Source organism: Rhinopithecus bieti, unplaced genomic scaffold (assembly GCF_001698545.2).
Source record: "Rhinopithecus bieti isolate Rb0 unplaced genomic scaffold, ASM169854v2 scaffold_11161, whole genome shotgun sequence".
Classification (NCBI taxonomy): Eukaryota; Metazoa; Chordata; class Mammalia; order Primates; family Cercopithecidae; genus Rhinopithecus; species Rhinopithecus bieti.
This window is the reverse complement of record NW_016806937.1, coordinates 1,977,605-1,988,094: the sequence shown is the minus strand read 5'-3', so window position 1 is coordinate 1,988,094 and position 10,490 is coordinate 1,977,605. Positions and strand designations below refer to the sequence as shown.

General features: G+C 58.9%; 1 protein-coding gene across 17 annotated transcripts in view; it reads left to right on the top strand.

Annotated features, from left to right (window-relative positions):
* Positions 1-10,127, top strand: part of KIFC3 (kinesin family member C3) — a 106,456-nt gene extending 96,329 nt beyond the window's left edge. For 6 of the 17 annotated variants that reach the window (XM_017878898.1, XM_017878895.1, XM_017878908.1 and 3 more), the window contains 11 exons: positions 1,373-1,484; positions 2,694-2,875; positions 4,094-4,198; positions 6,049-6,179; positions 6,755-6,878; positions 7,123-7,252; positions 7,339-7,568; positions 7,907-8,041; positions 8,513-8,621; positions 9,197-9,223; positions 9,439-10,127. In XM_017878898.1, coding sequence (XP_017734387.1) covers positions 1,373-1,484; positions 2,694-2,875; positions 4,094-4,198; positions 6,049-6,179; positions 6,755-6,878; positions 7,123-7,252; positions 7,339-7,568; positions 7,907-8,041; positions 8,513-8,621; positions 9,197-9,201 — 1,263 coding nt within the window. In that variant the 3' untranslated portion in view covers positions 9,202-9,223; positions 9,439-10,127. The other 11 variants (XM_017878902.1, XM_017878906.1, XM_017878903.1 and 8 more) reach the window with 4 other exon arrangements.
* Positions 10,128-10,490: the final 363 nt, after the last annotated feature.

The following is a 10,490-nucleotide window of genomic DNA, read 5'->3' as shown; positions in this document are numbered from 1 at the left end:
TGAAACAGTGTTTCGCTCTTGTTGCCCAGGCTGGAGTGCAATGACGGGATCTCAGCTTACTGCAACCTCCACCTCCCGGGTTCAAGTGACTCTCCTGCCTCAGCCTCCTCAGTAGCTGGGATTACAGGCGCCCGCCACCATGCCCGGCTAGGTTTTTTTGTTGTTGTTGATTTGTATTTTTAATAGAGGCGGAACTTCACCATGTTGGCCAGGCTGGTTTTGAACTCCTGACCTCAGGTGATCTGCTCACCTTGACCTCCCAAAGTGCTGGGAGTACAAGCATGAGCCACCACGCCCAGCCCCTACCTGGCATTTTCATTGTATTAGGTATTGTAAGTAACCTGGATATGATTTAAAGTACATGGGCGGGGCTGGGCACAGTGGCTCACACCTGTAATCATAACACTTCGGGAGGCTGAGGCAGGAGGAGCACTTGAGCCCAGGAGTTCAAGATAAGTCTGGGCAACATAGTGGGACCTCATCTCTACAAAAATAAAAAAACTAGCTGAGTGCAGTGTCCTGCACCTGTAGTCCCAGCTACTCGGGAGGCTGAGGTGGGAGGATTGCTTGGGCCTGGGAGGTCGAGGCTGCAGTGAGCCAAGATAACACCATTCATGATGAGTTTCCACCACGTCCACAGAGCTGTGATTGCACTCCAGCCTGGGCAACAGAGCAAGACCCTGTCTCAAAAAAGTAAAGTATATGGGAGGATGTGTGTAGGTTACAGGCAAACACTATATCATTTTATATCTGGGGCTTGAGCATCTGTGGAGTTTTATATCCTCCATGGAGTTTTATATCCTCCATAGTTACCAAGGGACGACTGTGTACACTGTATACACTTTCCTTCTACCCCAGAAAGGGGACGTGTGATTCTGTATACAGCGGGATACTGTTTGTATGATTTTGCATCTTCTTTCCCCCTGTGATATGTAACTGGGAGATCTTTATAGATTCATGAGTTAGATGGTATTATCTGTTTTCCAGATGAGAAAATTGAGGCTTAAAGACATTGAGCCAGCAGTCTCAGGTCCCCAGCTACTCAGGGACAGAGCTGGAATTTGAGTCTGGTTGAATCACATAGTCAAGCACTAGTGCTATGGTGTGGAGGCCGAGTCCTGGCTCTATGCTTATTAGCAGAACAGCCTCGAGCTGTCAGCTTAGCGTCTCTGGGGCTCAGTTTCATCATCTATAAAATGGGGATGGCAGCAGTACCTACCCAGAGGGGTAATTGGGATAGTCTGACATGTGATAGTGTGTGTTAGGTACTCAGCCAGGGGCAGGAGGCAGTGAGCACCCCTCAGGGGTGGGCAGTTGGGCCAGCAAGGCTGATGGAGCTGACCCCCTGACAGTGGTGTGCACCCCCCACCAGATAGGCCAGGCCATCGAGGAGGTCAACAGCAACAACCAGGAGCTGCTGCGCAAGTACCGCCGTGAGCTGCAGCTGCGCAAGAAGTGCCACAACGAGCTCGTGCGGCTGAAAGGTGACTGCAGGAGGGCTGGGGGTGGACACCAGCCTCGGGGTCCTCGACCTGGCTTGGCAGTCATGCTTGGAGCTCACCCCACCATTGAGGTGCTATTCTAATCCTATCTCTGTAGATAAGGAAACAGAGGCACAGAGAAGGCAGGGAACTTGCTCAAAGCCACATGGATATTAAATGATCCGCCTTGAATTTGAACTTAGTCTGTCCAGCTCAGGTGACTGCCCAGGCCCTGGATGGCCGAGGGGTGTGGTACTGCAGCACTGGGTTGTTGGCAGCTGGAAAGCTACTTGTTGTGACCTGGGGCCTGGTCAAGCTTGAGACTCCACCATGCACTGCATGGAGCTCTGGAGTGCCTGCTCTGTGCCAGGTGCCGTTCCAGCCCGAGGCTATGGTCATGGCCCCACAGACTGCCTCCCGGTGCTCACTTTAGTATGAGAATGGACAATGATGATTGTCAGGGAACCCCAACCCTGCCGCCTTCCAGGGCTGAGACAGGCTCTCCTGGGTATGGGACAGGCAAATGTGTTGAGGGGCTTCCCAGAGAAGGCAAAGTTAGAGCTGAGACCTGGATGGTGAACTGGAACAGATGGGTGAAAAGGGAGGGCAGGTGGGCCATGCTGGAAGTGGGGGATGTTTCCTCTTCATTACAAGAGCACAGGGATCCCAACGAAGGCTGGAAGTAGATGGTGGCATGACCAGCTCATGCTGCCAGATACCCCTGTGGCTGCCCCACTATCTGGGCCCTCAGATACACCATCAGTCATCACCTGCTGCCGGGCCTATATGCCCATCTGATTCCTAAGCCCTGTCCTGGCATTCAGGACAAGGCTCTTTGCTCACTGGGACCCAAGCCCCTCATTGTCTAGATGAAGAAACTGAAGTCCAGGGAGGAAAAGAGAGTATCTGTTCTGGCCTCTCATCCTGACTGGGTGCAGTGCCTGAGCCCCACAACTGACCTTTCCTCCCCATCCCCAAGGCAGAGCTCCACCCCAGTCAGCTGGTCTGTTCAAGAAGAAATGTACTCTAAGTGGATTCATACTATAGTGTGAATGATGGATAACAGCTTTGTGGGCCCCCTTCCCCTAGGGGGCTGTGCTTAAAAGTCAGGGGACTCCTAGGCCACCTGGTCTGCCTGGGACACCAGTGGACCAGAGTGGAGACTGGTCTTGACATGGCCTGGGCCCATTTCTCCATCCCCAACCAACCCAGGGAACATCCGAGTGATTGCTCGTGTCCGGCCAGTCACCAAAGAGGATGGGGAAGGACCTGAGGCCACCAATGCTGTGACTTTCGATGCCGACGACGACTCCATCATCCACCTGCTGCACAAGGGAAAGCCTGTGTCCTTCGAGCTGGACAAGGTGTTCTCCCCACAGGCCTCGCAGCAGGACGTGAGTGTGGCCCCATGCGGGAAAGGGAAAGCAATGGAGAGAGGGAAAGACGGACTCACAGGGAGGGAGAGGGGTTGGGCAGGAAGAAGCATAAGAGTGGGGGGTACAGGAATCAGAAGTGGGGAGCCAGGGTCCTGCGCCTTCCTCTGGAGGACAGAAGAGGGTGGGGAGTTAAGACTGAAGGCCTTGGAAGCCTCCTTCGGAAGGAGAGATCCAGAAACAGCCCATCCCTCCCATGGCTGTGGTTCCTCCCATCCCCAAGGCCTCGTCTACTGTGTGGCCCCGCCCACCCTTAAGGCCCTTCCCACTATCATAACCCATTCTATTCTGTCAGCTGTGGCTCCTCCCACCATGTGGCCCCTCCTATATCCAGTCCCTTCCACCACATGGCCCCACCCACAGCCCCTCCCACCACCATGGCTTTGGTTCCTCCCATCCACGTGGCTCCTTCTACTGCCTGGCCCTGCCCACTCTCAAGGCCCCTCCTTCCATCACAGCCCATCCCACCCTCATGCTGTGGCTCCTCCCATCTGCATGGCCCCACCCACCCTCAGGCCCTTCCCACCCTCCCACCATGTGGCCTCACCCACCTTCAGGCCCCTCCCACTATCATAGCCCCTCCAACCCTCATGGCTGTGACTGCCCACCCACATGGCCCCATCCATCTTCATGACCCTGCCCATCTTCTCCATCTGGGAGTACCCTCCTGTATCAGTCCCCTGGGCCTTCCTAGGAATCCCCCGACCCCCTGAGGCTGTATGAGAACCATGTGTTCTCAGTGTCCACTCTTCCCTTATCTTTGCACAGACCAACCTGCCAGCCTTACCAAGGCCTGTGCCCTCCTGTTCTCATGTCTGGTTCTGTCTTTGCCCCCATCCGCTGACGGCTGGCAGGCAGGCCCAGGCCAGAGAGGCCACAGGCATGTGCTGACCTCTGCCTTCCTTGTGCTGAGCGCTCTTTGAGAAAGAGCAGGAGGAGCTGGGGGAAGGGCAGCAGGCACCGGCCTGTCTTCCCTGCAGTCTTTGGATGGCCCAGTTGCCCACTGATGTCTAATGTATGACTCACGAATCACGAACCATTGTGAGCTGAGTGACTGCAGTAACACATGCTGTGGTGTTGCTGAAGGACAGCATGGTTGGGGAGGTGGCTGGACTTGTAGCTGGTGGTCCCAGTGGCCCTGGAAGCCCCCCACCAGCCTCCCTCCCACCACCTTCCCAGGTGTTCCAGGAGGTGCAGGCCCTGATCACCTCTTGCATCGATGGCTTCAACGTCTGCATCTTTGCGTACGGCCAGACGGGTGCTGGCAAGACGTACACGATGGAGGTGGGTGCTGCCCCACGGGGTGGGGGTTCACAGTGAAGTATGAAGGGGATGCGGGCTCCTTCATTGGTCTTGGGGTTTTGTGCAGTGTGTGTTTTGCCTCATTTGGTCCTTACAACCCAGGAGCAGAGGCTTTAGTTATCTGTGTTAGCCCCAAGGCACCAGGCCTTAAGAGGGGGCCCCCTTGCCCAACGGTACCCACAATGGGCCCAGCAGGACTGGGGAAGAGGCAAGGGGGGTCTGTCATCACAGGGATCTTGGCCTGGGGACAGAGTCCAGGGCAGGCCACCCACCTCTCTCAGGAACAGGGCTGCATTTCACCTTGAGTATGCACTGCACACTCCTGCTTTACGGCTGCCTCAGGCGGGCCTGGGGGATCTGGGATGAGTGGTGGGTCTCAGTCCTCAAGGAGATCCCAGGGCAAGACTGGCATGCGAAGGCTGTGGTGGAGAGCCCAGCTCTTGCTGGTGGCCCCTGGGGCCAGGCCAAGGCTTCCTCTCCCTGCTCGTCACTGGCGCCCTCCCAGGTGTGGTGGAGCAGGTGGCTGGCCAGGGAGGGGGGCGTTGAGATGAGGAAGGATCTTGACTCTGGGCAGAGGGCAGTGGAAAGCTAGCCCTCTTCAGGGGTGCTGTGGGATTCCCCAGGTCAGAAGGAGGCCAGGTGGTACGGCATCTGGGCAGGGAAAAGGGCTGGCCAGGCCTGCTGGGCAGAGAGCCTGTCATGGCGGCCCTCTATTTCCCATCTGGACTCTGCTGTTCCCTCAATTCTGGAATTAGTGAGACTAGTTAGTGGGGGCAGGCCAGACCAGGTGGGAGGAGGAAGGGGGTGTGTGCAGCATCCCCTGGGCTCCCTGCTCTGCTTTGGGATTGCTTAGAGTTGAGTTGACCACCAGAAACATCAGCGTTCGTCCTTAAGCGTATCTGCTGATGCCTGAGGCATATCGGGCATTGTGCCAGGTACGGCTTTGACCCAAACAGTCCCTGCCTCCACCAGGGCCCTCCCAATGGGGCCAACCTGGCTGTGGGGAGACAACACGGTCCACATAAATCAGCAAGTGTCCTGTCAGGCCAGGGAGAAAAATAAAGCTAGGGATGTGGAACTGACTAGGGGGAGGGACAGGGCGTTTGGGGGTGCTGGGCGAAGGAGCAGCCTCCCTGAGGGAGATGACAGAGCCGACCAAGGGGAGGTCAGAGGAGCACCCGGGGCAGAGGGAGCTGCAGGGCCAAGGCCAAGAGGCCAGAGCATGCCAGGGGCACCTGAGGCCCGGCCAGGAGGCCCCTGCGGCAGGAATAGAGAGAGGGTGAGAGATACTGTCAGAAGAGGGGCGAGGGCCAGGCTCCCAGGGCCTCGAGGGCCCAGGTAGGGACTCCAGGTTTCCTTCTAGAAAGGCCGGCCCAACTCTCCTGCCCCAGGACACTGGTCCACTCCTCCCCGTGCCTCCTCTCCACCACCCACAGAGCCCAGGCCTCAGCCTCCCTGAAATTGAGCCCCTTTCTGGGCAGTGGTGGGGTCATTCATTTCCAGTGCCCCTCCCAGGTGGCCCCGCAGGGCCAGGCATGCATCTGGCCGTCAGCTGGCCTATGTGGGGTCTGGGCCGGGCCCCTCACCCCAGTGATGGACAATAAGTGTCAGGGTAGTCCTGGCAGGGCGATACCATTTTAATGGTGGGGAAATAGAGGTGTAGTTGCCTGCAGCTGGTGGAGGGCATTTTGCGGGGACAGTGGCAGGTAGGTAGGAGGTTTGGGCAAGGAGGCTTGCCTGGGAGGAGTAGCCAAGGGGCTTGGGGGACAGACGCCACACGAGCATCTTTGGGGACAGGCCTGGCTCACTGGGGCCTTTCCTTCTGCCCCCAGGGGACCCCCGAGAACCCAGGTATCAACCAGCGGGCCCTGCAGCTGCTCTTCTCTGAGGTGCAGGAGAAGGCGTCTGACTGGGAGTACACCATCACCGTCAGCGCCGCGGAAATCTACAACGAGGTCCTCAGGTGGGAGCCCCAGGGTGTGCGGAGCAGGCCTCAGGGGCAGCTTTGGGGTCCTCCAGGGTGGTGCTGGAATGAGCTCCTCAGGTGGGAGCCCCAGCATGTGGGAGCAGGCCTCGGGCAGTTTTGGGGTCCTCTGGGGTGGTGCTGGAGCAATGGGGGCTAGGAAGTGGGGTCTTCCTGAAGGGATTGCAGGGAACAGATGAGGCCATCAAGGGACCTGGCTGCAAGTCCTGACTCAGCCCATCGGTTTGGGTGGTCCTGGGGGGAGGAGGGGCTCTCTCTCAGCCTGCCCCAGCCCAGACCCAGGCAATCCTTGCCCCTAGTTGTGGGCTGCACCAGGTGGCCATGGGTGAGAGTGGGCAGCTGGGGGCCCTGCCCACAGGGCTCATTGCATTGTGGAGTGAGATCTCTGCGTCAGCTGAATGCGGTGGAGGAGCTGGAGGAGGAGAGATGCGCTCAGCTGATGGCTGAAGAAGGCTTCCTGGGTTGGGGGAACATTCCTGGCTGGGGGGCTGGGTGCCGTGCAAACAGCAGCCAGAAATGGGAGGAGGGAGTGACTGTCTCACCTACCCCTCCAGGGACCTGCTAGGGAAAGAGCCTCAGGAAAAACTGGAGATCCGGCTATGCCCAGATGGCAGTGGGCAGCTGTATGTACCAGGGCTGACTGAGTTCCAGGTGCAGAGCGTGGACGACATCAACAAGGTGTGGAGGAGGGAGCCCCTCACCACAGCCACGCTGCTCTAGAGGACAGAACTGGGTTTGAATGTAGGCTCTGGTGTGTCCTAAGCACGCACCCTTGGGCAAGTCCCTACGCCTCTCTGAGCCTCAGTTCCCTCATTTAAACTGCAGAGGGTGGTGCCACTCCTCACGGGTGCTTGGGGCCAGGTGACTCTGAGGACCCCATTCTCAACACTGTGCCTCTGCCCTCCCGCTCCCAATCCCCCAGGTGTTTGAGTTTGGCCACACCAATCGCACGACGGAGTTCACCAACCTCAACGAGCACAGCTCCCGCTCGCATGCGCTGCTCATCGTGACGGTGCGAGGCATGGACTGCAGCACGGGCCTCCGCACCACGGGTGAGAGTGGCGGGCAGCCTGGCCTGAGGATCCCCACAACCACAAGGGGCATGGCAGGCCTGATCTGCTGGGTGCCCTCCCTGCAGGGAAGCTGAACCTGGTGGACTTGGCTGGCTCCGAGCGCGTGGGCAAGTCGGGGGCTGAGGGCAGCCGCCTGCGGGAGGCACAGCACATCAACAAGTCGCTGTCAGCTCTGGGGGACGTCATTGCTGCCCTGCGCTCCCGCCAGGGCCACGTGCCCTTCCGCAACTCCAAGCTCACCTACCTGCTGCAGGATTCACTTAGTGGTGACAGCAAGACCCTCATGGTGGTACAGGTGAGTGCCCTGGGTTAGGGCGGGCCAGTCCCTAGAGTGTACGGGCTGCACTAGCAGCGAGACCCAGTGACCCCAGGCTGTGCAAAGGGACCCTTGTCTCAGCAGCTCCATAGTCAGCAACAGCCCCCAGCCCCAGACCTGTCCACACACACCCTGCGTAACTCCCAGTCCCTCCTCTCCACCTTTGACCACGCTACCTCTGCCACCTTGCCTGCCCTCCGACCCCATCTCAGTCCTCTCCAGGAAGCCTTCTGACATCCCCAGTTGTGAGCTCCCTCTGGTGACCCTGCTGTCCCTCCAGCTGGCCTGGTTGGGCAGTGAGCTCTTGTGTCCCCTAGGTGTCCCCTGTGGAGAAGAACACTAGCGAGACGCTGTATTCCCTCAAGTTTGCTGAGCGGGTGCGCTCTGTGGAGCTGGGGCCTGGGCTACGCAGGGCAGAGCTTGGGTCCTGGTCGAGCCAGGAGCATCTAGAGGTACGGGGACTGTCACAGGCCTGGCTCAGGTGGCCCTGGGTCAGAGACTTTGGGTCATGGCAGGAGCGGGAACTGGGTGGGGACGTCCCGAAGCACAGGGGGCGGGGAAGCTGCCGGAGGTGGGTGGAGCTACAGCTGGAACCCACAGCCAGGAGCCTCTTCAGTACAGGTAATTCTTCTTGGCCTCAGAGGTTCCTGTGGGGTGACCAGCTGGCCGTGGGGGTGGCACACAGTAGGTACTAGTTGTACCTAGCACACAGTGGTAACTAGTTGACTTCTTTACATGTATTATCTCGTTTAATTCTTGCCATAACTGTGAGGCTGGGGCACGAGCATCATGCCCGTTTTGCAGATGAGGAAACTGGGTTGTTAGGAGGTTAGGAGGCAGGGCAGGGGAGTAGAGAAAAGCACAGCAGGGTAGGGGGCCAGGGCAGCCGTGGCCCACGCCCACCCGCCCTTCCCTGCTGACAGTGGGAGCCGGCTTGTCAGACGCCACAGCCCTCAGCACGGGCCCACTCAGCCCCCAGCTCTGGGACCAGTAGCCGCCCTGGATCCATCCGGAGGAAGCTGCAGCCCTCGGGTGAGCCTGGAGTGAAAGTGTGGGTGGGGGAGTCTCCCCAGGATAATAGTCACCAGGCTGCCCTTACCTGGATTGGCTTTCTATTTTCTTTCCTTTTTAAAAAGTTCTCACAACTTCTCCAGAACCTGTTTTACAACCTCCCCTGCCCCCAGGCAGTCGTCAGGGCAGACAGTGCTGTGTTCAGTCTGCAGGTGGGAAATGGAAGGTCTGTGGGGAGGGGGCAGTGTAAGGAGACCCCAGCCTCCCAGCTTGGGGTGCTGACTCTACCCTGGGACCCTGCTCTCTGAGGGTGGGCTGGCTGGGCCTGTGCAGTAAGCCCCCTCCAGAGCAGTCCCTGCATCCCCCTCCCTGCGCCTCAGCTGCCCTGGGAATAGAAAGGGCAGGGCTTGCCTACATCCTAGGTGAGGAGTGAACCCCACCACAGGACCGGGATCCAGGACTCCAGCCCCTGTTTAGCCCAGATCATGGGAAGGCCTGGCCTGTCCTTGAGTCTAAAGGGGTAGCAGCAGCAGGGTCCTGTGGGGTACTGGCCTGAGGCAGGCCCACCAGTGAGACTCCTGTCACTTTGATTTCAGCCTGACGGCTGGGGCTGCAGCCTCTAGGTGAGTGTGGGGCCAGTGGCCCATGGCTACCCACCTGCCTGCCCCCGTGGGTTGCAGGGCTGCGCTGGGACGTTCTGCTGCTCAGGGCTGGGTCTAGCCTCCGCTGGTGCTTGTCTGTGTGCTTCTGCTGGGTTCCCTCCTGCTCTTGGTGGCACCTGTTGTGGGCTGCCGGTGGGCGAGTGGACAAGAGGCTGATGATCCTGGTGCCCTTGCAGGGAAGTCGCGGCCACTGCCTGTGTGACGGATGTGACCCTGCTGAGCCTGGAGCTGGGCCCCGAGGCCTCACTGGCCTGTTCCTGCTGCAGCGCCAGGACCCCCGGAGGTGGAGGCAAGAGTGAAGGCTCCTCTTCTGCCCCGTCTCCCCTCAGAGATGAGAAACATGTTCAGAAGGAAGCGGTGTCTCTCGGTTGTGGCTCTGGGTGCAAATTGCATGGGCGGAAAAGCGGGCGTGGCTGCTCTTCCTGGTGGGCCTGGGCTGTCAGTAAGCTGGGCCCCGTGAGGAGGGCAGGAGTGTGGAGGAGGGCGGGCCTCTCACCCAGGCTGCCCCAGCTCTCCTCAGCTTGCAGGACTGGCCAGCCCCCTCCTTAGTGGGTGGGCAAGGAGCCTCCTGGCAGGCCCAAGAACCATGCGGACTAGGGTGGGTTGGTGGCACCAAGGGCAGCCCTCCCCACCCCTCCTTCAAGGAGGGTTCCCACAGCTGGGGTGTGTACAGAGGCGCACGGCCTCCTGCCATGGGGCTGTGCTGTATTTATGGCTGACAGAGGCAGCCAGTGGGTGGGGGATTCTGCTGCTCCCTCACCTGCCTGGCTCACTGGTCTCTTGAATTTTCTTCCCTCTGAAATCCTATTTAAGAACTTTTGGAAGCTTAGCCATTTTTACTTATTAAAATAAAAGCCTTTTTACAAAGTATGGTCTGAAAAAGTTGGTCTGTGAGCCCCTCTTGGTCTGCTAAGGGGGATGGGGCACTGGCAGGTCCTGTGGACTCCTGTGCTGGCTGGTCACCCCACAGCCCTTCAGGATCTGTCCTCTAAGTCAATTAGGGACACGCGTCCTTAACAACTGGGGGGAGCCTGTGCTGTCCCACCCTGGGTCACTTTCTCTGTTGTTCGTGGTCACAGTCACCTCCTGCAGTGCCTACCGTGTGCCCACAATAACTGACCGACCTCCCAACAGGGGCATCCCTCCATGTTACTGATGGGAAGGAAACTAAGGCTGGAGAGAGCTTCAAAGGCTCATTAAAGCCTTGCCCGAACCATGCTGGGCTTCC